Below are 27115 nucleotides of genomic sequence, written 5' to 3' on the forward strand. Positions count from 1 at the left end.
CAGGCCGGAGGCCGCTGAGCAGAGAGAGCAAACAGGATGGTAGAGGGTTAGGAGGTCGGAGAGGTAGGGGGGAGCAAGTCCGTGGAGGGCTTTGATGGTGAGAACCAGGATCTTGAAATGTATCCTCTGTGTGATGGGAAGCCAGTGGAGTCGGGCAAGGATGGGGGTGATAGGGTGACGGAGCCGGTGTAGGAGAGGACATAGGCTGCAGAGTTCTGGATGATCTGCAGCCTATGGAGGGAGGAGTTGGGGAGGCCGACAAGCAGGGAGTTTGCATAGTCGAGTCTCAAGGTAATGAAGGCATGTATGAGGGTTTTGGTGGCCTGTGGTATGAGACAATGTCGGAACCAGGCGACTTTGCAGAGGTCAGGGAAGGCAGAGCAGGTCATGGCGCAGATGTGGGGTAGAAAGGATAGTTGAGGAACTGCTGCTGCAGTTACAACTGTTGTTTTCTACCCATGACATAACTACCACGCCTTACTAAATATAGTAACAACCACTCACTTTGATTGCAAAATATGACCTATTTTGGTGAGTGAAACCCTCACAGGGAAATAGTACTGTACAGTTTATTTAGATTCAATGTGATCTGACTTCAGAGTAACACAAACATCACCAATATCAGCTGAGATAGAGTCTTGAATCACTTTGATGTAGCAAATACTGTGATAAAACTGCACTCTGATTTCAAACTGAGTTAGGTGAGTGGAGTGGGGTGCGGTTAGGGGTGGAGCAGAGGCATAAGGTGGGACAAGAATTAGGGAACGCAAACATTTTCTCTTCCCACCCGTGCCCAATCATCTGCAGGGCGCTCGTATGGTTCGAGTCCTACTTAACCAACTGCCTCCACTTCTATCTCGGCAAATGTTTTTCCTTCCCACCCCAACCACTCACCTGCAGAGTACCTTGAGGTTCCATCCTTGGCCCCCTTCTTTTCCTCATCTACATGCTCCCTCTCGCTCATGTGATCCGCAGACATGGGGTCAACTTCCACATGTATGGGGATGACACCCAAATCTACTTCTCCTCCTCCAGCTGTGACTCCCAATCCACTGATGTTGTGTCAGTTTGTTTGACAGATATCAAGGCCTTGATAAGCAGAAATTTCCGCAACTGAATGTTGGCAAGACCAAAGCCATACTCTTTGGCTCCCATCAACATCTTCTCTCCTGTGGGCCTGAACTCCTCAACCTCCCCGGGCTCTCCCTCAGACTCTCCAAACCCGTGTGCAACTTAGGCATCAGATTTGATCCCCAGCTTTCCTTTCTACCCCACATCCATTCCATGACCAAGAACGCTTTTTACCACCTCTGTCATATTGTCCGCCTCCGTCCATACCTCACAACAAATGCATCCGAAACCCTCATCCACACCTTTAAGAACATAAGAACATAAGAATTAGGAGCAAGAGTTGGCCATTCGGCCCTTCGTGCCTGCTCCGCCATTCAATAAGATCATGGCTGATCTTCTCACCTAACTCTGATTACCTGCCCTATCCCCATATCCCCTAATCCCTCTATTTTTCAAGGATCTATCACTCTCAGTCATGAAAATGTTCAAGGACTGAGCATCTACAGCCTTCTGGGGTAGTGAATTCCATAAGTTCACTACCCTCTGAGTGAAGAAATGTTTCCTCAACTCTGTTCTAAGAGGCTGACCCTTAATTTTAAGACTGTGACCCCTGGTTATAGATTCTCCTACCAGGGGAAACAGTCCCTCTGTGTCTACTTTATCAGCCCTTTAAGAATCTTATAAGTTTCAATAAGATCCCCCTAATTCTTCTGTACTCTAGAGAATACAGCCCTAGTTTATTCAGCCTATCCTCATAGGTCAGTCCCCTCATCCCAGGAACTAACCGAGTGAATCTACGCTGCACCCCCTCTAGGGCAAGTATGTCCTTTTTTAAATAAGGAGACCAAAACTGCACACAATACTCTAGGTGCGGTCTCACCAAAGCCCTATACAGTTGCAGCAAGACTTCCCTACTCTTATATTCTAAACCTTTTGAAATGAACGCTAACATGCCGTTCGCCTTCTTAGTTGCTTGCTGCACCTGCAAACTAACTTTTTGGGACTGGTGTACAAGGACACCCAAATCCCTTTGAATACTAACACTATCTAACTTCTCCCCTTCCAGAAAATAATCTGTTCTTTTATTCTTGCTACCAAGGTGAATAATTTCACACTTGCTAACATTGAATTCCATCTGCCACCTACTTGCCCACTCCCCAGGCCTATCTATATCTTGTTGCAATCTTTTTGCATCATCCTGAGAGCTCACTCTGTACCTAGTTTAGCATCATCCGCGAATTTAGACACATTACATTCAATGTCCTCGTCCAGATCATTGATGTAAATGGTAAATAGCTGAGGCCCAAGCACTGATCCTTGTGGCACTCCACTAGTTACATCCTGCCAATTCGAGAATGATCCGTTTATCACTACTCTCTGCTTTCTACCCGATAGCCACTCTTCTATCCATGTTAATATTTTCCCATTAATCCCGTGGGCCTTGATCTTGAGTAACAGCCTTTTGTGTGGCACCTTGTCAAATGCCTTCCTAAAATCCAAATATACCACATCTACTGGTTCCCCCTTATCCAACCTGCTGGATACATCCTCAAAAAATTCTAAAAGGTTAGTCAAGCATGACTTCCCTTTTGTAAAGCCATGTTGACTCTGCCTAATCTTTTTATGGTCTTCCAGGTATCCCATAACTACGTCTTTTATTAAGGACTCAAGAATTTTCCCTACAACTGACGTCAAACTAACTGGTCTATAGTTTTCCCTATTTTCTCTCCCACCCTTCTTAAATAGTGGAGTTACGTTTGCAATCTTCCAATCAATGGGAACTTTTCCAGTATCCACAGACTTTTGGAAGATTATAGACATGCCATCCACTATCTCAGTAGCCACCTCCTTTAAAACTCTCGGATGCAGGCCATCCGGTCCAGGGGATTTATCGGTTTTAAGACCCGACAATTTACCTAGAACCATCTCTTTACTAATGTTAATCTCCCTAAGTTGCTCGCTAACATTGTCTTCTTGGTCCTCTATTTTTGGTATGTTTCCAGTGTCTTCTACGGTGAAGACTGTAGAAAAATACTTGTTTAATGACTCTGCCATGTCTTTGTCCCCTATTATAATTCCTCCGGTCTCTGCCTGTAATGGACCCACATTCACCCTCGCTAGCCTTTTCCTCTTTATATATTTGTAAAAACTCTTGGAGTCTGTTTTTATGTTCTTTGCTAGTTTGCCCTCGTAATCTATTTTCTCCCTCTTGATCAATTTTTTGGTCCTCCTCTGTTGTTCCCTAAAGTTCTCCCAATCCTCGGGTTTACTACTCATCTTCGCTGTTTTATAGGCTTTTTCTTTTGATTTGATACTTTCCCTAACTGCTCTAGTTAGCCATGGCTGCACCACCTTTCCCATGGCATTCTTATTCCTCAAAGGAATATGTGCTCGTTGGGAATTTTGCACTATCTCCTTGAATGTCTGCCATTGCTGGTCTACTGTAAAATCTTTAAGTTTAGTCTCCCAGTTTATTCTGGCTAAATCCTGTCTCATACCAGCAAAGTTGGCTCGATTTAAATTGAAGACTTTTGCTTCAGACTTAACTTCCCAGCTTGTCACTTCCCGGCTGGACTTTTCCAATGCCCTCCTTGCTGGTCCCCAAGTTCCACCATACACAAAATTCAACTAATTCAGAACTCTGTTGCCCGGATTCTCACCCGCACAAAACTCCATACCCCCATCACACCAGTCCTTGTCAGGCTCCACTGGATCCCAATTACCAACCAGATCAATTTCAAAATCCTTTCAATCATTTTAAAATCCCTTCATGCGTTCGCACCTTCAACTTGTTGTTGTTGTAGACTCCTATTTAACCCTGCAAGCCAGGGCACTCAAGGATAGGATGCCCGAGCTGGATAGGGAGCAGAAATCTTCCCAGGCAATGTTCTCAATTGTGATTTGAGTTGGTTGTGTGTCAATCTGGCTCAGTTGATGGCACTCTCGCCTGAGTCAGAAGGTGTGGGTTCCAACCCCACATTGGGACTTGAACTCACATAGTCTAAGCTGACACTCCAATGTGGTGCTAGGGGCTTGTTGCATTGTGGGAGGTGCTGTACTTGGAAAAGAAAAAGGAGTTTCTCCCGGTGTCCTGGCCAACAATCAGTGGTGGCTGGTGATCTTTTTGACAGATGAGGCCGTCTGAGTTTGCCTAACCAAGCTACCTTGTTATCATGGCAAAGCGCCCTTCACGCATACTCTCTTGGTCCTGATCTCTCTCCCACGGCATTGCTGTCTTGCTCCCTTAGCTCCCAAATTGGTACTGTCTTGCTCCTTGCTCCCGTGCTCCTGAAGTTCTAAATGAGGCAGTGCCTCACTTGATGAGCTGCCACTGCCAACAATCCAAATAAAATTGGTCATGGTTCACTGGTGGGACATTGTTGTGTGCAATTGAGCTACTACATTCGCCTACAAATACACAGTTACTACCTCAGAGTAAATCCTATGAAGCGCTTTAGTATTATTATTAATAAATCCCAGCACTACCCCCAATGCTTACTCTGAGGTCTCCAAGCCTTCACTCTTGCCAATTTGTGCCTAATATTCTCTGGATTTGTGCCAAATACGCTCAGAGATTCCACCCTGCATGCAAGTGCAAGTTGTTGTTGGAATTAAATAAGTAGGATGAATCCCTCCAAGAGAGAATACACACATTCCATTCCAGAAATGGGGAAATTTCCATGTGTAGGTGGAATACATGGAACTCGTGGTGATGGGTTTTGCATGTGTCAGACACTCAGCTGACCAAAAAAATTACACTCAACCCAATGAGGAACCAACAGTTGAGGAGAAATTCTATTTTTGTGCCACTTTAGAGTTTCCAGAATTTGGCAATTGATTAATTCAGCCTTAACTTCCACTCTTAACTCATCACCCATATGAAGTCCACCAACCTGCTTCCTCAACCAGATCCCCATCCAGCTGCTGGTCACTAAACTCCCCTTTGCTCTGCGCCCTGCTGGCCGACACAGTCAACCAGTTGCTCTCCTATGGTTTTGTTCCCACTGCCCCTCAAATAGCTGTCATTAGTCCCCTCCTTAAAAAAAAACACCCTCGATTCCCGTAATCTAGCAAACTACAGGCCATTTCTAACTTGCCTTTCCTGGCCAAAGTTCTGTACCACATTGTTGCAAAACGACTTTGCTTACGCCTCTCCCTCCACTCCCTACACCAGCCCTCCCAGTCCAGTTTCTGCCCTGTCCACAGCACAGGGACAGGACTCGTCAAAGTCACAATTTTTGTTCTCTCCCTCTGTGACCAGGACTCCCTCTGCCTCATTTCCTCCTGGATCTCTCCACTGCATTCAACACAGTTGATCATACTATCCTCCTCCAACACCTCTCCTCCCTCATCCACGTCACTGGGACCCGCAGAACAAGAGGACACACAGGTGTATGATTGCATGGGGTAATTCGAGAACAGGCACCAGGAATCTTCTTTTTAATACCCGGATCTTGATGGGAGGACTCATTTATTTTTAAAAAAAGCAGCTTGATGTTGAGGTGGGCAGAGGGCAGGATGGGCATTCTGGAGGGATGAGATCCAATGAGCAGAAGGGTCCTCTTTCACCCGAAGGTTATAATAAGAATAAATAATCTTTGCATTTGGCGTAGCGCCTTTCACGTCGTCGAGACATCTCGGAGCGCTTTACAAATATATCGTAAAGTGAATTAACTGTAGGCAAAACGCGGCCACCAATTGCGTATAGCAGTGCCGCTCGAACAGCCCTGGATTGGGTGACCAAATTATTATTCTTTTATTATTTTTTTGAAGGGGTTATTACCTCCGGTAAAAGCAATCGGCTTAAGGGCCAGGTTCCTGCCTCCTGCTCGGCAAACAGAGGAGCGTGGAGTAAGGAAACTTGGCTGAGGATTCGCCCCGGGCCCGGGAACCGAACCGAACCGAACCGAACCCGGGTCCTCTCGCTTGCGAGGCGAGCGTCTTAACCAATACCTTGCGGGGTGCACAGCGAAGTGTAGTGACTGTGTATTGTGCCGGCGAAACGTTCCGGCACTTCAGCGAAGGAGGGGTTAACATTGTGGGCGCAAGTGGAGTTAACACGGGGGGGGGGGAGGGGTGTGTGTGGGGGGAGGGGGAAGGGGGGAGGGGGGGAGGCGTGTGCTATGTGGCTAAGTGGCCGCTTGGGGCGCTCTGGGAGCGGGGTAGGCGGTGGGGAAATTCCAGCTCGGGGACGGCTGGCGGGGCAGCCGCGGAGCAGCAGTGGCAGCAGCGGCGGGCAGGGCAGGGCAGGGCTGGGCAGGGCAGGGCAGCGTCACATGGCAGGAGCCTCCTGAGCAGGCAGTGACAGGGACAGGCACCGCACGGCACCGCACCGCACGGCCCTCACTCTCCTCACAGCCGAGGCTGACCCGCCCGCGGCAGCGCTTCCCCGTCTCTGTGAGTAACTTCAGTGACTGAAGCCGACAACACCCCCTGTACACTCTGTGCTGCTTGTCCTCTCCCCTCTCCCCCTCTCTCCTCTCCCTCCTCTCCCTCCTCTCTCCCTCTCCCTCCTCTCTCCCCCCTCTCTCTTGCCCTCTCCCTCCCTCTCCCTCCCTCTCTCCCTCCTCTCCCTCTCCCCCCTCTCTCTTACCCTCTCCCTCCTCTCTCCCCCCTCTCTCTTGCCCTCTTCCCTCTCTCTCTCTGTGTGTCCCCCTCCACACTCTCCCCCCCCTCTGCCTCCCCCCTCTTTGCCCCTCTCCCTCTCTCTCTCTCCCTCTCCCCCCTCTCTCTTTCCCTCTCCCCCCCTCTCTCTCTGTCCCCCTCCACACTCTTCCCCCCTCTCTACACCCCTCTCTGTGTCCCCCCCCTCTGCCCCCTCTCTCTGCCCCCCCTCCCTCTGCCCCCCCTCCCTCTGCCCCCCCCTCCCTCTGCCCCCCCCACTCTCTGCCCCCCCCCTCTCTGCCCCCCCTCTCTCTGCCCCCCCCCCCACTCTCTGCCCCCCCCTCCCCCTCTCTGCCCCCCCCCCCCTCCCCCACTCTCTGCCCCTCTTCTAACCTCCGTTAAATTGTAATTTTGCTACTAAAAAAAATCCGGTCACAATATTAATGATGGACTTCACTTCCGCATCCCCGAGGCTCAGCGTGAGAGAGAGAGAGTGAGAGAGAGTGAGAGCTGCTCTGCAGCTTCTATAGGCCGCGAGTGGCGTCTGTGCCGAGCAGCCCGGGCTCCTCACCCGATCCCCTGAGTATGTGCCAACAGGGCTACAGATTGCCTGTCCCCGGCTACTCTGCCTATATCAAAGCGCTATATCAAATGCAAGGATTATTACTGCCTCTCTCTGCTCCTGTTTCTCTGCTGTTGGCTGTAGAGTAGCAGCTCTCCCCCCCCGCACACACCCCTCGCTCTCACTGTCACACTCGGGGGGGGGGAGGTTTCCGCTGCTTTTTAACTCTTTTACATTTTATTTATGTGCTTTAATTCATTGCCATCATCTCACCTGGTGCCCAGCAATGTACAGCCCGCGTTTCTGTTGTGTGGCTCTGGATTGTGGAGAAATCTGTGAGTGAGTGAGGAGCTCAGTGTTTAAGGGCATTAGCCTCAGCAAGTCCGAGACCTGGGTTGGATTCCCAGCCAGGGCAAATGTTGGGCAAGTTTCCTTACTCCACATGCCACTGTTGACCTGTAACTGGGAACTCGGTTGTTAGTCGATTAGCAGATTGCTTTCCGGGTGTAATAATCCCTTCAAAAATATCCATGTATTAGTAATAAATTGGTCATTTCAATCCATGACTGTTTGTGGGACGCTGCTGTGCGCAATTGGCTGCCACGCTTCGCCCACAAATATACAGTCAATTCACTTTACTGTATATTCTGTAAATGTACGTCTACTTTGAGACATCTAGAAGATGTAATACGGCACTAAATCAAATGCAAGGATTATTATGAAGGATTATTATAGTGTCACCCACAAAATAATACAATCAGTCCACTTTACAGTATATTCTGTGAAGCGCTTTGAGAATGAGATATCTCAACAAAATTATAAGGCGCTATATCAAATACAAGGATTATTATTATTATAATATGGTGTATATGGGTGGGTACAAGTGGGGGACCAGACCAGGTTGGGAAATGGTCAGTCGCACCGGGATTTCTATCCAATACAAAATTAACTCATGCAGGGAGGAAGTCCCAAGGCGCTGGACAGTCAGGGATTTGGACCCGAGCGGGGGGGGTGGTTGGGATCAGGGAGGGTGGAGGATAGGAGGGTGGCTGAAGGCACGGTCGAAGAGGGGGTTCTTGAGACGTGCCTTGAAGGAGGCAAGGGAAGGAGTGAGGTGAAGGGAATGTGGGATCGAGTTCCAAAGGGTGGGGGAAGAGAGGCTGAAAGCCCAACCTCTGATGGTGTGGCAGGCCAGGGGGCATGGGAGACATGGCAAAGGCCATAGCTTGCTGAGCGGAGGGAGCGGACAGGTTGATATGGGGTTAGTAGATAGAGGTAGGAAGGAGCAAGGCCATTGTTGGTGAGGATGAGGATTTTGAACTCTATCCTCTGTGGAATGGGAAGCCAATGAAGCCTGGTGAGGGTGGTGGTGATAGGGTCACGGAAACTGGTGCCGGAGAGGATACAAGCTGCAGAGTTCTGGATGATCTGCAGCTTGTGGAGGGAAGAGTTGGACCAACAAGCAGGGAGTTGAAGTGAGAGGATTAACGGTGGATGAGGAAAGAGTGGTCAATGGTATTAAAGGCAACAGAGAGGTCAAGGAGGACGAGGAGACAGAGGGAGCCCTGGTCACAGATGGACAGAATGTTATTTGTCACCTTGACCAGGCCTGTTTCTATGCTGTTTCTACAGCAGCTATAAAACTATAAAGCTGTAGCTTGACCATGGTGCTTGCCTTGAAATTGAGGTTTGGCTGTCATGCTGACAGTTGTAGATCCTCTAATGGCTGAGGAAGCCCTCTACAAGCATAACAGCTGATGGCCAAAAGACTTGGCAGCCTTCAGCTATAAACCTGGACATATTGCCACTGAAAGCATCTATGAAAAACATTTATTTTGTTCTTGTTACTTTTGTGGTGAAAGAACAATGTAACAAGGGGGAGGCCTGCAACGTATATTTTATCATCAATGGTTGGATTATCTCCAACAATGTTGAGTAGTTGTGTTTAGATGTGAATAACTTGGAACAGCCCATTTTTATTAGTGGCAGTATTCAAATTAAATCATTACTAGATTTTTTTATTGTAATAACAAATAATCCTGCAATTACTTATGGTTCCTTTACATCAATATTTCGAAGCATTTTTCATGTACATTAACTATGTGCTGATTGTGTGTTCAAGCCCCACATCAGTACATTGAGCTCATTGTCTCGGCTGGCACAGTAACGCAATGATAGAGGATCGCTGCAGGTTATTAATGCTGTCCTTCCAATGAGATGTTTAAATGAGGTCCCACCTGTCTGTTCAGGTAGGTGTTAAAATCCCACCACACTGTTAGAAAAGAGAAGGGAGTTGACCTAACCGACAATCCTCCAGGTAGAATTGGTCATTTACTTCATGGCTGTTTGTGGGGCGTCACTGTGTACAAATTGACTGCCATGTTCACCAACAAATACACCCACAACACTTTACAGTAAAATTATTGTGATGTGCTATGAAATGTTTTGACGACATGAAGAAGCACTTCATTGAATGCAAGAAATATTCTTAGTATAAGTTGTACACTGTGTATTTCTTACTTAAAAGATAGAAAATCGGTGATATTTAACTCCCACGTATTAGTCTACAGCTTTTATATTTGGTACATTTATAAATAACCACCTCATATTGAAACAATGTGTATATATGTGAGAGCCGGTACAATTGTGCAACTGTGTAAAATTTACCTAAAAAGAAGCAGTTTCCTACAGTCAAAGATGAATCATGATTTCTACTGTTTTGCGTAGGTGAAATTTGTTGGGAATGTTAATGGAAGCATGACTCATTTCTTTATTTTTGAATTGAGCCTAATTATTCTTTACAGGTGTCTGGCAACAAATATTTGGATTTATGAGAAGATAAGGCCCATTCAAAGTGGGTCTAGTATAAATGCTGTGAATATTTGTTTGTATAAACCTTTAAAGCTGAATCCCATACCCATTAGAGAAGGAATCCAGCAAGAGTTTTTTTTCATTCTTAAATTTTTACAGTATAAGAAAATTAACTTCCCTTGTTGGAAGGCTGGGGGATATTGCTTCTATTCCACTCACGACCAAACTGTGAAATGGCCTTTGGCCGCCAGCCTCCCTACAGAAGGAAATTTCTCCCGGGGTCCTGGCCAACAATTCCCCAAATAAAATTTGTCATTCACTTGATGGCTTTAAGTGGAACATTACTGTGTACAAATTAGCTGCCCCGTTTACCAACAGTCACTCCACTTTACCGTATATCCTGTGAAGCACTTGAGACATGCTCCTAACATGAAAAGTGCTATACCAAATATAAGGATTTTTATTATTACAGTAAAATGTTCATTACACTTCTGACCTGGGAAACTTATTCCTGATTTTCCTGAGGGGAGGGTGAATGGAACCCACAGGAATTGTTTATTTCCCTTGTGAAATAAAAGGCAATTAAGAATTTAAAGAGAATGCAGGGAACTACAAGAGTAATTGTAGAATTTAACGGAGAGAGTGCTGGAGAAAAAATAACAAGGAATGATTTTCAAGGAACCAGCCTATTGTGCCAGGCATATTGAAAATTATGCAGGATTTAGAAAGTTAAGATGCTAATATGTTTTTCTATCATGTACTAAAGATATTAAGGGGCAATGAAGGTGTTTGCCTTTTGGAGACCCCATGCAAAGGTTAAGTTTTGAGGCCCCCAAAGGCAAACACCAGGAAACTGAATTACTGGATCCACTCGGAGCTCCTGACTGGCTTGGGAAATAGTGAAAGGGTAGGGCATTGGGATTTAAAGGACTGACAAGGTCTAATAAACTGGTAAGACAGTCTTGATGGGCTGAATTGCCTCCTCCTGTTCCTGTTTTTCCATGTTGCGGGATTTCTCAGCATCAAAATCTTGGGAATTAAATAATCGAATAGCTGATGTAACATTTTAATTATTACAATGAATAGTAATTTTAAGGAGCACAGGAGTTGTTTCAATAATCAGTGATACTGCTGTATTAGTATCCTACAAGCGTAAAAATACTAAGTAATTTTAAAAATGAAATGGTTCTTTAGATACAATAGTACAAGTTGTTACAAATGTTTCTAAATGGTGCAAAACTATACAACTTACCTAATGTATAGTATTGTACTATTTAGAAACATTTCTATCTCGTATCTAAATAACCAATTCATTTCCAAAATTGCTTAGTATTTTCATAAACCTGTTGGCATAATTCACATTTTTGTTAAAAACAGTAGTTTTTCTTTATTAATAAAGTAACTTTTTAAAAAAATATCTTTAAACAAGTTTTCTGAAGACCATGTACATGTTACTGTAAAATGCAGTGACCGTGTATTTGTGAGTGAACACTGCACAAAATGCACAACATACCACAACATAGCCATTAAATGGTTGTTTTCTGTATGAAAACTAGTTATTTTTGAGACATCACTTTGTTTAGGAATTTAGGTCCCAATGCCTTATGATTCAGGTGGATGTTAAAGGTTTCCAACCTCTGCCACTATTTCAACCAAACCCGGAGTCTTAATCTTCCCTTGAATTCCACCACTTATTGAAATTTATTTATTGGACATCTCATTTACGTAACAATGTTCACTTGATTTCTAATTAATCTCATTCTATAAATATATATATAACAACAACTTGGATTTATATAGCGCCCTTCACGCCGGACGGCGTCTCAGAGCGCTTCACAGTAATGAATCCCGGGGCCGAGCCATGGGGAGGGGGAAGAGGGTGACCAAAGGCGCAGTCAAAAAGAAAGGTCTTCAGAAGGGACCTGAAAGTAGGAAGAGAGGGAGAGAGGTGAAGGGAATGAGGAAGGAAATATATATAAATAATATATATATATATTCTATAAAGCATTGAGGGTTTTCTTTTATATTATAGTTGTGGGGGCCCATTTATAGATACCATGGACTGATAGATTGTATATCAGAAGTGCAGTACACTCTGGTTTCTAGCAATGACTAGCAGTCCTGATGTCTAGTGGTGTCTCAGAAATAACTGGAAACACTCATAGGATTGATGGTGACAATGGCCTGACACATGGAAGTACTGACCAGAGGCTATTTTTATAACCTTACTCATTTTAATAAAGGGCCTGTTTTTTTTAACGGATACACACCACTGCATTATAACAGGATCTGACTGTAGATAAACCTATGTTTTTATTGTTTGCAAAGTGAAACAGTCACTTCTTGAAACAGTTATTTCAAAACAAAAAATACGCTCACACTGAAAACACGTGAAACTATATTGTTAGGGATTCCCTCTTCATATTCTGTTACATTTATGTCCCAGCTTTTAATTGGGTTTTGCTTTCTAAACGTCCTCTACTTTTTAACCAGTTTTGTTCAAGTTTCATAGGGTAAGTCAGAGACTAACCAGTCACATTCCTCAATAACTTCTTCTTTTTGTTACCCGTTGGATTCATCTGCCGTCACTTGTTTTAAAAACTATCCTATGATAAATATGGTGGGGATTGAGATCATGCCACCGGAGTGCTTGATACTTGAGGAGGAAACAAGGTTGTAACATAAGTTTCAAATGGACAGCTAAAAAACACTAATACAGGCTTTCCATGCTGGGTAAATAGGGCAAGTTCTACAGAACCCGAGGCTCTGTGTAAAGGTCAGAGTGCTACCAACTGAGCCATACCAACACACACTATACAAGGATAAATGTAGGCTTAGATGATCCAATACACTATTAAGTACAGTGGATCGATCCTCTGCTCCTGAGTCCATTGAAATCTAATCAGCAGATGGAACTGATCTGGGTTCAATGAAGGCTGAGGTGTTGGATCTGCAGGTAGTTTTCGTAAATTACCTTTTGATCAGGGAGAAGTTTTAAGGAGTTGTGTCTGTGCACTTTATCTGTGGCTAATCATCTCACTAAAGCGATTCAACAAGTGTATCAGGCTGATTCAGATGCTTGAACTCTTGCCTCAGAGTCAGAAGGTTGTGGATTCAAGCTATACCTCGGGACATTGAACTCACAGTTTATGCTGACACTCCAATCCAGTGCTGGGGATGTGCTGCATTGCTTGAGGTGCCATCTTTCAGATGATACATTAAACCAAGGTCCTGTTCAGGTGGATGTGTAAGATCTCATGGTACTGTTTGAAACGAGAAAGGAGTTTCTCCCAATTTCCTGGCACCGATTCCCCAAATAAAACTGGTCATTCGCTTCATGGTTATTTGTCGGGCATTGCTGTGTACAAATTGGCTGTTGCTTCACCTGCAAAGCACACGTTTGCCTAGAAAAATAGTCACTGCACTCTTCAGTACTGTATATACTGTGAAGAACTTTGGGATGACTTCCTTATTAAAGTCATTGTCATAGTAAAGGTTGTACAAGGTATGCTTAAGAATAGCATGCAGATGAGATGAATAGCCCTTTTTGTTTCAATGTTCTTGTGCTTCAATTTTCTTGTCCTTTGTTATAACAACAACAAAATTACATTTATAGAGCGCCTTTCACATCGGGAGAACGTCCCAAGGTGCTGGACACTCAGGGGTCAGGATAAGACATGATAAGACGCTATGTCAAATGCAAGGATTATTATTATTATGGGGCTTGAACTCACAATCGTCTCACTCAGAGGTGAGAGTGCTACCAACTGAGCAAGACTGGCAACTGATGACCAGCACTTTTTTTTCTGTAAAATGTGTCTTGTTATCTTACCACAAATTTAACCCTATTTAAAGTTACTTCTTTACACAAATTAAGTTCATGTTGGTAATTACCTTTACCAAAAGATCAACACAGATTCGACAACAAACTTTAACCACCAGTGTGTGGTTAGTGAATTTTTACACAGATATCCTGTGATTTTTACATTGTGTCGATTTATCGCCTATTACCCCTGGCCACTGAGAAGATTGATTCATTTTGGAAAATAAATCTCAAAACAAGTTAAACAATTCATAGTTTCGTTTGGTGGGCTGAATCATCCCAGAACAATGTTCTTATTCTCTCTGAACAAACTGACCAATTATTTGTTTCCATTAAAGCCTCTTTAGTCTACAATTACACTTAAAACTATAACTGTGTCTCTGAGTACCATTGGTCTGCCTCCATATAGATAGTCATACCTTTCTGTTCATTTCATGAATCCAGTTCATCTGAGTTTCCTGATCCATTTTCCCCTTTCTCCACTCTCCCCAACTGCCCTGAGATCTGTGACATATATTGGCACGACACAGTACCAGTGCCAGTCATCAGTTTCCAGCCTTGCTCAGTTGGTAGCACTCTCACCTATGAGTCAGACGATTGTGGGTTCAAGCCCCATAATAATAATAATAAGGGTGAAACCTTGGGCAAGTTTCCTTATTCTACACGCCTGATAATAATCCCTCAAGAAAAAAAACAATAACAATTTGGTCACTCAATCCACGACTGTTTGTGGGACACTGCTGTGCGCAATTGACTGCCGTGTTTCGCCCACAAATATACAGTCAATTCACTTTACAGTAATTATAATAATCCTTGCATTTGATATAGCATCTTGTCATGTCGTTGAGACGTCTCAAAGCACTTCACAGAATATACTGTAAAGTGAATTAGTTGAATATTTTATGGGCTAAATGCGGCAGCCGTGGATTGTGTGACCAAATTTTTTTTTTCGGAAGGTTTATTTCTCAGAAAGTGGATCACCAATCGGGTTATTGCTTGCTGCTAGATAAACAGAGGCTTGTGGAGTAAGAAAACTTGCCTAAGGTTTCGCCCTACTCAGGAATTAAACCTGGGTCCTCACACTTGCGAGGCAAGAGCGCTAACCAATACGCTACGGGACTCCATGTTGGGAATTTGAACCCATAGTCCAGCCTGACACATGAGTGCAGTCTGAGGGTTTGCTGCAATTTGTCAGAGGTGTCATCCTTGTCTAAAGTCATTGTAACTGAGTTGCAATTAGCACATTTTTTGTTTGGGACCTCAAAGATGCTGAGCTATATCATGCCTTAAGACAACACAATGAAACTAGAACGACAACAACAAAATTACATTTATAGAGCACTTTTCACGTCGTGAGAATGTCCCAACACGTATTCCTCATCTCTGTTTATACCTATACATTTACATTAATGCTTTTGTTACTGGAAGCACTTCCTGGTAGTTTCTTTTTACAAGGAATATAATATCCTCTTCACAATTTCCACTCTGATCCTTTTCGATGCTTATGAAAGGAATTATCACACCCTTTATTCTTTCTGTCAATAATATGTTTAGGTATGCAGTGGACAAAAGTAATGTTGTTTTTCATTTTTTAACATTGAATCTATTTGAGGAATGAGGAAGATGGCAATGAAGAGGCTGAGCGACTTCTATGAGCCAAATTGTAGTGGATAATTGTGTTTAATTTTACAGAAGAGGAGTACCTTTAGCACAATTTGACAACCTGACAACCACAGATGATTGGCTTTCAGTTGAGCGCCTTTCTTGGCGGGAAACAGCGGAGCTCAGAAGCTTCTCTATAAGACCCTTTTTCGCCAGGCAGCCAAATTGGATGTTCTGTAGAATTCATATTTGCCTGGATGTGTGATAATTCAGGATATCCATTACTTAAAATTCTCGTCCAGTTTTTTCCAAAGATGTCATAAGTGGTAAATGATTCCAACCGTCCTTTGGATTAATTACCAAAGGCAAAGAGTTGTCAGTAAGTTGTATATGAAGAATAGTCACAATGCAATGTCTGTACTACAGCATTTTATGTAAAGAACATTGATTTTTAAACTAAATATTCTTTTCATTCCTTTCTTAGGTTAATAAAATGGCTGAAGATGATACATACCAGCTTCGAGTAAGTATTGGAGGTTTGGGGTGTGATTTAATTAAGGGCGATCTGATGGGATCAGATCACAGAAAAAATTCAGTAGCAGCAAGTGCATGGGCATCCATTAGTGGTGAAGCTTCGTTCCATTATACTGCTGAGCAGCTGTTATCTGTGTTGTTGCTGAGGGCAAACCAAGCAGAGCTCAGAAGCTTCTCCACAGGGATAAAAATGAAAATAATCAACTGCAGCATCATTCTTGAGATACAAACATAAGTGAATTGATCAATATTGTGTTCAAATCAGAAATAAATTATAAAGATGTAAAAGCACTGAATGGAGATCTAGATAAAGGACTAACTGATGCATTAAAAATCCTCCATGGGAGGACCGTCTAACCTGCAGGACCATTTTGTCTTAAAATGTAAGTTTTTTTAAAAAAAACTGCAGAAATTAAGATTAAATTGAGTATTTGCCACAAGTCTGAACCATCTTAGATTTTAAAATAAAATTGTCTTGCAGGCTAAGTTAGGTGGAATTTTGTGCTTCTATTGTCTCACTCACAGCTTTAAGCAGCAATTGAACTAGTTTGGTTACAGCTCATTTTGCTTGAACAGATTAAATTATTCCTGTTGAAATATTGGGAAAAATTAAGGGGTTGAAAATGTGTTTGTGATCTTATTGGTCAATTCAAGTAATCATTATAGCGGGCAGAATTAGGGATGGTAAGGTTGGAAAATTTGCTTAGCCAAGGTAAAAGAGGCAGCAATCCAGCAGAGTTTAACCGTTTGTCTGTAACTTGATAAATATGTATATGAAAACAATGGTCACATTATTAGGCCATCAAACCAAATCTCGAAAAGAGATTAAGATAGCTTAATAAATCCTATTGCTGGTTAAGATGCACATGCACTACAGAATACACCCATACACAATGAAGGATTCTTCCCACCCAGTCACAGTGCTGATACTCACAGCATCTCGGCTGCACTGGGATAGAAAAGACCCATAATTATACCACAGATGGGGCACTCGCTTGTTCTAGAACATTGAACTTCAATGGATTTGATTAAACTTTCTCATCATATTGAAAATGCTTTTTTTTGCTACTTTTCCTCCCTTTTCATTTGAAAAGCCTTCTGGCCAAATATGCCTAATTGGGCAAGAATCTTATGTAAAAATAAGAAAAAAAACTTAAGTAAGCATATTGTTAGATAGCGTATGCAAATCTAAAGATTATCTCAAATGCCTTATCTACGTACAAAATAGTGAATTTATTTCTGGTTTTGAAAGGATAACTTTGACAGCTGAAACAAGCTATAACTATAATTTCCTGCGCAATTGGATGTGGCTTCCACTTGCTGACTGTTTTCTGTCCTTCCTGTAGATGTTTAACATGGACAACTATTCTGCCGGCATGTTCAATAGTCCAATTGGCCCAACAGACCCTCCACTGCAGACGCGTAAGTATTCCCATTAAGAGATGTGTCAGTTAAAACAGTGTTCCAAGACACTATCTTGCACCAACGGTTTGATATAAATCCAGTAAAATGATACATAAATACATATAAATCATGTAAAGTGCTATATAAGTATAGTTGTTTGTGGTCCCCTTTTGTAACGCATTACAAAACTGAGAATTTGGAGTAACTTATATTTGGAGTGAGGAGGGTGTCAGGGTGTGAAGAATTCTAATTTACTTTATAAATGTATATGGGGCAAAATCATTTGCATTCTATTCCAGTCTGAAGTTAGTCAGACAAGATCTACTCTTCCTAAAGTATGACTTTTAATTTGTTAGGTTATTTTCATAACCATTATCCAAATCGGTCTTTACCGTCAGACTGGGGCTTCTTGAAGACCAGGTGAAATCTCACCTCCTCTCAGGAAGGAAGCGTTCTTCATTGTTTCCCATACACATGCCACAATTTACAAAGGAAGCATAAAAGGGCATTGCTATCTGTGGTAATGTCCCTCTTTTGAAATTACTCTTTTCCTGAATTGCTCTTACTGCTGAGGGAAGAGCAGGTTCTAGGCATTTGCCTCCAAATGCTCAGTTACCACACTTTGCATTATATTCTGTGAATTACTTTGCGATATCCTCCTGATCTGAAATGCAATATATCAAATGCAAAGGTTCTTACTATTTCTTGGAAGTGGAGGAGAGTCAAAAGGGCATGAGGGTTTAAAAATGGGAAATGTACCTCAAAGTGTTCCTCGTATGTGTATAGACTTGGTTTTGTAGACTCAATGCAACAACAACAACAAACTTATATTTGTATAGCGTCTTTCAAGTTGGGAGGACGTCCCAAGGCGCTCGATAGACACAGTTTCGGACCCGAGCTGGATTGAAAGCACAGTTGAAGTGGAAGGTCTTGAGATGGGTCTTGAAGAAGGCAAAGGAGGGGAGAGGCAGAGGGACTGTGGGATGGAGTTCCAGAAGGCCCACCCGCCAATAGTGGGGCGAGTGAGGCGGGGGACGTAAAGCAGACCGGAGCCTGCCCAATACACTTAGGTGCTGTCTCTGAACTTACTGAAAAATAAGACTTCTACCCCCGCCTTATAAAATCATTTTCTCAAACCAGAAACCAGACAATAATTATCACCTAAAATTTTGGTTCCTTTTTACAAAGGGTTCAATATTCCATTAGATCTGTTACCAAATGTCATCCTTTTCATCTCACAGTTGTTTGCAATAGTAGTGTTTGTGACTGGGATATAGGAAGCATGTGACATTTCTGACATTTAGTTTATATTTTGAGAATTGCATTTTCTTTTGTGGTTTTCCTGCTTGCAGTTATTAACAGTACAATGGTTGTAGATTTGTGCAACTATCTTTACTGTGAGAGAGGATTGAAATGTAATAAACAGATTTACGGCCAGCTCTGCTTGAAATTGTGAACAGAAATTGTGTAAAGATTTCCACTGTGGGAGAAAAAAACAAATTGAGGGAGAGAGATTGGTGACTCAGTTTAGCTGCCCTTATTTTCTGTACTACGAAAGGAACTGTTTGATGGTATGAGAATATGAGAATGAGAAGTCTCTTGACTTTGATCACACTCTCACGTTAGTGCCTGCTATAAGTTTGTTACCCTGTCTGGCTTTAGATAATAGCCCATGATTTATCTGATTGAGATTTCCTTTGAAAGTAGTAGAAACATTTAAAAATGTCATTTTATGTCTACAGCTTCTATTTCCCCGTATCTGAATTTCTATCCCCCGCACCCCCATTTTCTCTTCTCCAGAAGACCGTAGACTAATTTTTCTAATTTGACTTTGACTAAGACTTTGACTAATTTTCCTTCTATTGGGGTATGGTTTCATGGGTCCTGAGCATGCAATAATACCTTGCCATGCGGCCAACATTTGATAGTGAGTCTTGACGTTGAGTCTTCATGTTGAGTGTTGTCAGACTGTCAGACTATGGGAAGATCACAGCTAAGCTCAGCATCCACATACACACACTTTCCAGCTGGGAGCTCCAGAGCAGTGACAACTCTGGCAGATGTCCCCCTCTCTTAACTAAAAGGAATTTGCTGCCCGGACTGAGATCAGCTTTCCAGTATGTACGATCAAGTGCTGCATTGTGAGGTGCCTTTTACCCATGAGCACATCGGATGACATTTATAAAAGTTTTGTAAATAAATCTGGTTGTTGTGAGGTGGCCTGTACACAGTTCACTGCAGTATTTTATCAATACTTGCAATTGCTAGGATTAGCTTTCACTACCATCATTCCTAGCATTGCTGTTTGAAGACAAAGAATATCAATATTTGATTACAAAGCAATATAAAAACACTGTTATCTTCTGCTCTTTCCTCTCCTGCTTTCTAGAACTCCATCCTAGAGTCCCTTAACTCACTCGCTCCCTCCCCTCTTTAAGGTCCGTCTCAAATGTACCTCTTTGATCATCTTTTGCTCCTCACTCCCCTCAGCTCCCATCATTAGCTCGGGTGTCCATCCAGTGCTGTGAATTCATCTTGGGACATCCTCTCTACGTGAAAGGCGCTGTATATATGTAAATTGTATTGTATTGACAATAAATTGTGTGATTTTAATGGGAAAAATCTAATATACAACAAGATTACATTTGTATAGAGCCTTTCACGTCGGGAGGACATCCCAAGGCGTTGATATAAATTTATTCACAAGTGGAAATCACAGCAAAGCTGGTTTAATCCTCGCCCAAAGTCCACATGTACTTTCCAACGTGTTGCAGGATAAGGATCAGGAGCGAGAATCTGGGATAATTTTCTTCTCTCTATTCTGGAGCACTGAGGATAAGTTTAGCACCCTTACTGCCACTCTAACTGAGATCAACTATCTCCTTACAGTCTTATGTATTAAACCTAGGGTTCCCAGTCCAAGTGTGTTAGTTGCTCACTTGATCAATGTCCATCCTTTCGTGAAAATGTTGTCTGTACATGTAAATCATGTATTTCTTTGGTTTATCTGGGTATTTGGCAATGGATATTGCTGTATGCAAATTAGTTGCCAGTTTCACCTTCAAAATACACAGTCACTACACTTTCTACACATTATAGTATGTCCCGTGAAGCTCTTTGAAACATCCTTCTGACATGAAAGACACAATATCAATTGTAAGGATTATTATCACTTCTGGTCTTTTATTCAACTTAAGAACTACTGTTAACTACTGCGACGTCCTCCCAATGTGAAAGGCACTATACAAATGTAATTTTGTTGTTGTTGTTCACTATCTTCTGATCAGCAAATTGAATTTGACCAAGTCCAAAACGTTTTTTTGGTCTTAAAGCCTGCGAGGCTAGTAGTGTTTTCAATGGTGGGGAGAATGTAGTTGGTAATCTTCAGCTAAATTTCCAGTATTTACTCAATATTTTAATTATTGACAGTATTGACAATTGGTTTTTTAATATGCATTTTGTTGTATAAAGGTGTAATCATTTCTGTATCTTTCTTCCAGCTGATGGACCTTATCTTCAGATCGTAGAACAGCCCAAACAGGTAAGCAAGTGATCTTAGAAGAAGATACAAAGTGTCACATTTGTTCTGCATTATTACTCTCCTCCTGTACTTCCCTAATGGTGGGTTGTAAATTGCAATGTGTGAATTCATGCAAAATGATGCCAATTAACACATGCATTGTATTTGGTGCGACCTTAACATGATTAACACACTGACTGGCTCCCAGATTTGCTGGAGACAGGATCCCACTGCCACTCCTTCGGCTCACTTTTTAATAGTTGGCTGAGAAGCTGGCTGCACTGCACATTGGACTTCTGCACTATACTGCTAGTTAATGCGATATTGACTTAACTAAACAAAAAAGATAAAGCGAATAACCGAACAGCAAGCGAGAGACCTGGGTTTGATTCCCGGGCAAGGTGAAACATTAGGCAAGTTTCCTTATTCCACACCCCTCTGTTCACTTAGCAGTAAGTAGAAACCCGGTTGTTAGTTGATTAGCAGGTCGCTTTTCTGGGGGGAAATAATCACTTCAAAATAAATAAATCAATAAAAATATTTGGTCATTCAATCCACGACTGGTTTTGGGACACTGCTGTGTGCAATTTGTTGCTACGTTTCACCCACAAAATATGCAGTCAATTCACTTTATGGTATATTCTGTGAAGCGCTTTGAGACGTCCCGAAGACATGATAAGGTGCTTTATCAAATGCAAGGATTATTATTATCTGCAATCCCTTCACAATTTACAAATTATGTTAAATATTCCCATGTTTAGCATAAAGTTTACACAACATGCATAACAGCATCCAGTTAAGGTTGAATATTATTAAAAAGGCAGTCAAATATTGGAACATAATTCAAGCATGCTTAACTACCAAGCTAGATTTTTTACTTCTATTGTGTAGACAATTTGAGTGAATCCCATGTATGTAATGTTTTGATTTGTTGAAAATGGAATTATCCTGGATCCGAGAGCATTCAGTTATGAAGAGATGTAGTCAACCAGAAGATTGCAAAAGAGGGTTATTCAGATATTTAAACTCCTTGGTGGCATGAATAACATAAATGTAAGCATCATATTTAATTTGGACTGTGAATGTAGAGCTGGAGAATACTTTTGCAAAATGAATGAACTTCCGGCAAGACCAGAGGTTCCGAGGACTTTTTCCTGTGCCTGAGCCCCCTTTGCAGACCAGTCAATATATGAAATAGATTTCAGGTTGTGAAAAGTAAAGGTAACAATGAACACTTTCTGTTCAGCAAACTTTTTTTTAAGCAATGGTCAAGATAAAGAATGTAAAGTTGTCTTTTCTGGAGTTTTAGTTAACTTGTCTTTGGGAGGGTTGCAGGGAGTTGTGCAGTGAAATCTTCCCTTACAGTAAAGGGGCTAAGTAGAGTTCCTGCTAGAGCCTCTGGTCCATGCTCTTTGGAACAAATATATTTAATTAACAGAAATATTTTCTCACTCCTTACTTTATTTGGACAGGCTGTTGCTTGGGGCACAGAATGAATTGTAACCAGGGTAACAATTATCAGAACACAAATTTCCTTTAACTTCCCAATGTCCCAACAACCCTGATTCAGCATGTAAACTACAGGGGTATGGACAATGGGCCTGAAAATGGGACTGAAAGGACTGCTATTAAAAGAGCCAGCACAGATATGATGGGCCGAATAGCCTTCTGTGCTGTAAATTTTGTATGATTCAAAGTGATAGTTGACTGTGTTTAACATTTTAAGAGAATGAAACAACAGTTCTTTTTTTGTAAGCAAGAGAAGTGGTGAGTGAAGCTTCCCCATTGGTAGCCTGTGTGGAACTTTTGTACTGATATAAGATGTTGTATAGCTGTACAACAACAACAACTTGGATTTATATAGCGCCCTCCACGCTGGACGGCGTCTCAGAGCGCTTCACAGTAACGGATCCCGGGACCGAGCCAGGGGGAGGGGGAGGAAGGTGACTAAAGGCAGAGACCTGAAAATAAGAAGAGAGGGGGCGAGGCGAAGGGAGTGAGGAAGGGAGTTCCAGAGCCTCGGGGCATAATGGCTGAAGGCACGGCCGCCGAGGGTGGAGCAGAGGAATCGGGGGACGAGGAAGAGGCCAGACCCGGAGGAACAAAGGCAACGGGCACTATTGTGAGGAGAGAGGAGGTCAGAGAGGTAGAGGGATGCCGAGGAGTGGAGGGATTTGGAGACAAGAGTGAGGATCTTGAAGTTAATCCTCTGTGGAATAGGCAGCCAGTGCAGTCTGGCAAGGACTGGGTTAATCGGGGAGCGGAGTTTGGTGCGGGTGAGAATGCGGGCAGTAGAGTTTTGTGTAAATCTAGGTTTTATGGATGGTAGTGGATGGGAGGAGGGCATTAGAATAGTCCAGCCAAGAGGTGACAAAGGCATGGAACAGGGTTTCAGCGGCTTTCGGAGAATGGTATTGGCAGAGACGGGCGATGTGTCGCAGGTGGAAGATGGCAGTGCTGGTGAGGGACTGGATGTGGGGAAGGAAGGATAATTGTGGGTCTAACCTGACGCCTAGGTTGTGTATGGGTTCGGAGAGTTTTAGTGGGAGGTCGGGTAGGTGGAGGAGGTGAGAACCGTGCGATTTTAGACGTTGACGAAAGCCAAAGAATATGGCTTCCGTCTTCTCAACGTTCAGCTGAAGGAAATTTGCACTCATCCAGCCCCTGAGGTCTGACAGGCAGGCTGACAGAATATCAGGGGACTGGGGGTCGCAAAGAGAGGTGGAAAAATAGAGTTGGGTGTCGTCCGCATACATGTGAAAATGTACCCCATGTCTGCGGATGACATCCCCAAGAGGGAGCATGTAGATCAGAAAGAGGAGGGGGCCAAGGATGGATCCTTGGGGTACCCACAGGTAACCGGGTGAGAGCGGGAGGAGAAGCTGTTTGTGCAGATTTACTGCTGGCGGTTTGTGAGGTAGGACTCGAACCAGGCGAGTGCGGTCCCACTGAGGTGGATGACGGAGGAAAGGCAGTGGAGGAGGATGGCGTGATCGACTGTGTCGAACGCGGCAGAGAGTACAAGGAGGCAGAGGGAGCCCTGGTCACAGATAGAGAGAATGTATTTTGTGACTTTCACCAACACATTCTTTGTACCGTGGGCAGGACGGAAACCGGACTGGAGGGGTTCGAAGAGGGAGTGTGCGAAGTTGATTGGCAACAGCGCGTTCTAGGTCTTTTGCGAGGAAGGGCAGGTTAGAAATAGGGCGGTAGTGGCTGGGGTTTGAGGGATCTTGGGAAGGTCTTTTGAGGAGGGGGTTGATGACAGCAGTTTTGAGAGGAGCAGCGACTGATCTGGAGGAGAGGGACTGGTTGATGACATCAGCCAGTAGTGGGCAGAGGAGGGGGAGCTGGGTGACCAGCAGGTTTGGTGGGTAGGGGGTCGAGGCAGCAGGCGGTGGGTTTCATGGAGGTGATGGTGGTTGAAGGGGAGGAGGGAGAGATGGGGAGGAAGGAATGTAGGATGGGGGTGGTGGTTGGAGCAGATGATGGGGAGGGTGAGGGGGATAGAGAGGGCACCATGGTGGTGGATGACAATAGGCAGGTGGATGAGGCTGCCTGGCGGATGTTGTGTATTTTAGATGAAAACAAGTCCATGACCTCCTCGCACTTGGCATTGGATATGAAGATTGAGGAGGCCTGAGGGGGGGGGGGCATGGAGGAGGTAGTGGGTGGTGGGGGAAAAAAGGATTTTAGGGTTGTGTTTAGCCTCCAAGATGATGTTGGAGTAGAATGCCGTTTTTGGATGTGTCAAAAAACATTCCCTAGATCTCTCAAACCCAGCTGTAACAGCATAAATATGGATGTCTGGCTTAAGAAGTTGATATGTGTCGAAAAAGTGGAGGCCATTCACCCTACTACTTCTATAGATCATGAAAAAGCTATTCTTGTGAACTGCATTCTGCCTCCTAGGGGAAAAGTCTTCATAAATACTCTGTAATCCCCTATGATAATCATTCCCTGATTCAACGAGTAAACTATAGGGATCCTATGATAATCAGGTCCCATCACCTCTCAGTCAGGCAGAGAAAGTTAAGGGATGATATCATGGAGATGTTTCAGATAACGAATGGGTCTGAGTGAATTAATGATGAAAAATACTTTCCACTGGTAGGGGGATTGAGGACACGAGGGCATGAATTCAAGATTGTGACCAGGGCCATAAAAGGAGCGATTTAGAAAAACTTACATAGATTTATATCAAATGCACGGCACAGAAACAGGCCATTTCAGACAAGCCAGTCACTCCTTACTTGCATCAATATCCTTCTATTCCTTTCTCCCTCATTTATATGTCTTTCCTCAGAGGATTGTCAGGGTATAGAATGATTTGCCAGAGATAGATGTTAGAGCATTTAAAAAAATAATTAAACAAGCACATGCAGAGGAAAGGTATTATAGGATATGGAGAAAGAGCAGGGAATTGGGAATAAGGTTGGATGGCTTCTTGGAGGAGCAAACACCAAAAGTGAAAAAATAGGCCAAATGACCTAGTACTGTGTGATACATTTCTGTGGTTCTATTTCTATATTTTGGGTAAGGTGAAGCACAGCTTTTATTTAACCAGGACAGTGATCCAACACAAATGCTTGGTTATTTGGTTGGTTTTGCTGTCCCACTCTCTGGAACTTCAACCCGAGATCCTTCACCTCACCCCTTCTCTCACCTCCTTCAAGGTCCGTCTCAAGACCTTCCTCTTTGACCGCACCTTCAGTAATATTCCCCACCACCCCTCCCGAATCCAACCCCCAGCTCAGGTGCCAACCCTCGACTGTCCAGCACCTTGGCATGTCCTCAAGACATGAAATAATTTTATAATTCAATTTATTGTTATTTTTAGAAGAGTTGTTGCCCTTTGAAGGAGTAAATGTGATTTGTTTACTTTGAAGGAGTGCCACATTTTTTTATGCGGACAAACGGTGCAGCCAAGTGCACTATCACATTCTACAAACAGCAATTAAACAATTTGGTTTAATTTTGATTATCTTAAGGTCATGAAAAGACAGAATCCCAACCAGTTTTAAACAGGTAGATTAGACTGTTGAAATTGTTGTGACGGTTTAATGGTATTAACTATAATTCCTAACCTGGCACAAATAGATCTGCAAAATTGGAAGTTCTTTGTGCACAGGGATCAAGATTTACTAGTGAAGAAAGATATTGTATTTGGTGATTCACAAACAATTGGAGTCATTAGCTCAGTGGTTAGAGCACTCGCCTTGCAAGCGAAAGACCTGGGTTCGATTCCCAGTAGGGCGAAACCTTGGGCAAGTTTCCTTACTCCACACGCCTGATAATAATCTCTCAAGAAAAAAAATAATAAAATTGGTCACTTCAATCCACGTCTGTGTTTTGCCCACAAATATACAGTCAATTCACTTTACAATATTTTCTGTGAAGCACTTTGAGGACATCTAGAAGATGCGGAAAGCGCTATATCAAATGCTAGAATTATTATTATTATTAAGATATGAGAAAACATTGATCAAGAAAAAGGCCATTTAGGCAATAAAGTTCACAGTTACACAAATTCTCTTGGAAGAAAATCTCCTGTTCTGAGAAGATGTGAGATTCTGCTCAGTAGTGGAGGAGAATCTTGCTGGAGATTTCTTCCGTTTTTCATGCCTCCTGCAAATCTCAGCAATATAAATTATGTATGGTAGATTTCAGCTTGGTTCAGACGGTAGCGCTTTTGACAATGGGTCAGAAACTCATACAACACAATACAAATTTACATTTGTATGATGTGTCCCACAGAGCCTTGGGGAATGGAGAGGGGAAAGACAACTGAAATGTACAAATGTATGACACAGTATGAGACCATTTGGCCCATTGTCTTGAGACAAACCTTATTAATAATAATAATAATTCTTGCATTTGATATAGCACCTTATCACGTCTTTGAGACGTTGCAAAAAACTTCACAGAATATACTGTAAAGTGAATTGGCTGTATGCGTAACCTTAAACAAGGTAAGAAGAGAGTGAGTCACAGGCACTCCAGGAAGGTGTTCCAGAGAGCGGGGATAGAATGCCGAAGGTGCGCTAGCTAATGATGAGCAGATAGGGAGGGGGACATGAAGCAAGCCAGTGCTTGCTGGACAAAGGGAGAGGCCAGTTTAATAAGAGTTACATAGATACACTGACATAGAAACAGGAGTAGGATCATGGCTGATCTATACCTC

At 43.0% G+C, this 27115-nt stretch overlaps 1 protein-coding gene across 1 annotated transcript in view; it reads left to right on the forward strand.

The window, feature by feature from the left end:
• Positions 1 to 6240: 6240 nt before the first annotated feature.
• LOC103177625 (nuclear factor of kappa light polypeptide gene enhancer in B-cells 1) overlaps positions 6241 to 27115 on the forward strand; it is an 80129-nt gene continuing 59254 nt past the window's right edge. The window contains exons 1-4 of the mRNA XM_007891871.2: positions 6241 to 6468; positions 15958 to 15996; positions 17354 to 17429; positions 20912 to 20952. Coding sequence (XP_007890062.2) covers positions 15967 to 15996; positions 17354 to 17429; positions 20912 to 20952 — 147 coding nt within the window. The 5' untranslated portion in view covers positions 6241 to 6468; positions 15958 to 15966. The remainder of the gene's footprint in view (positions 6469 to 15957; positions 15997 to 17353; positions 17430 to 20911; positions 20953 to 27115) is intronic.

The sequence above is a fragment of the Callorhinchus milii genome, unplaced genomic scaffold (assembly GCF_018977255.1).
Source record: "Callorhinchus milii isolate IMCB2004 unplaced genomic scaffold, IMCB_Cmil_1.0 Scaffold1, whole genome shotgun sequence".
Classification (NCBI taxonomy): Eukaryota; Metazoa; Chordata; class Chondrichthyes; order Chimaeriformes; family Callorhinchidae; genus Callorhinchus; species Callorhinchus milii.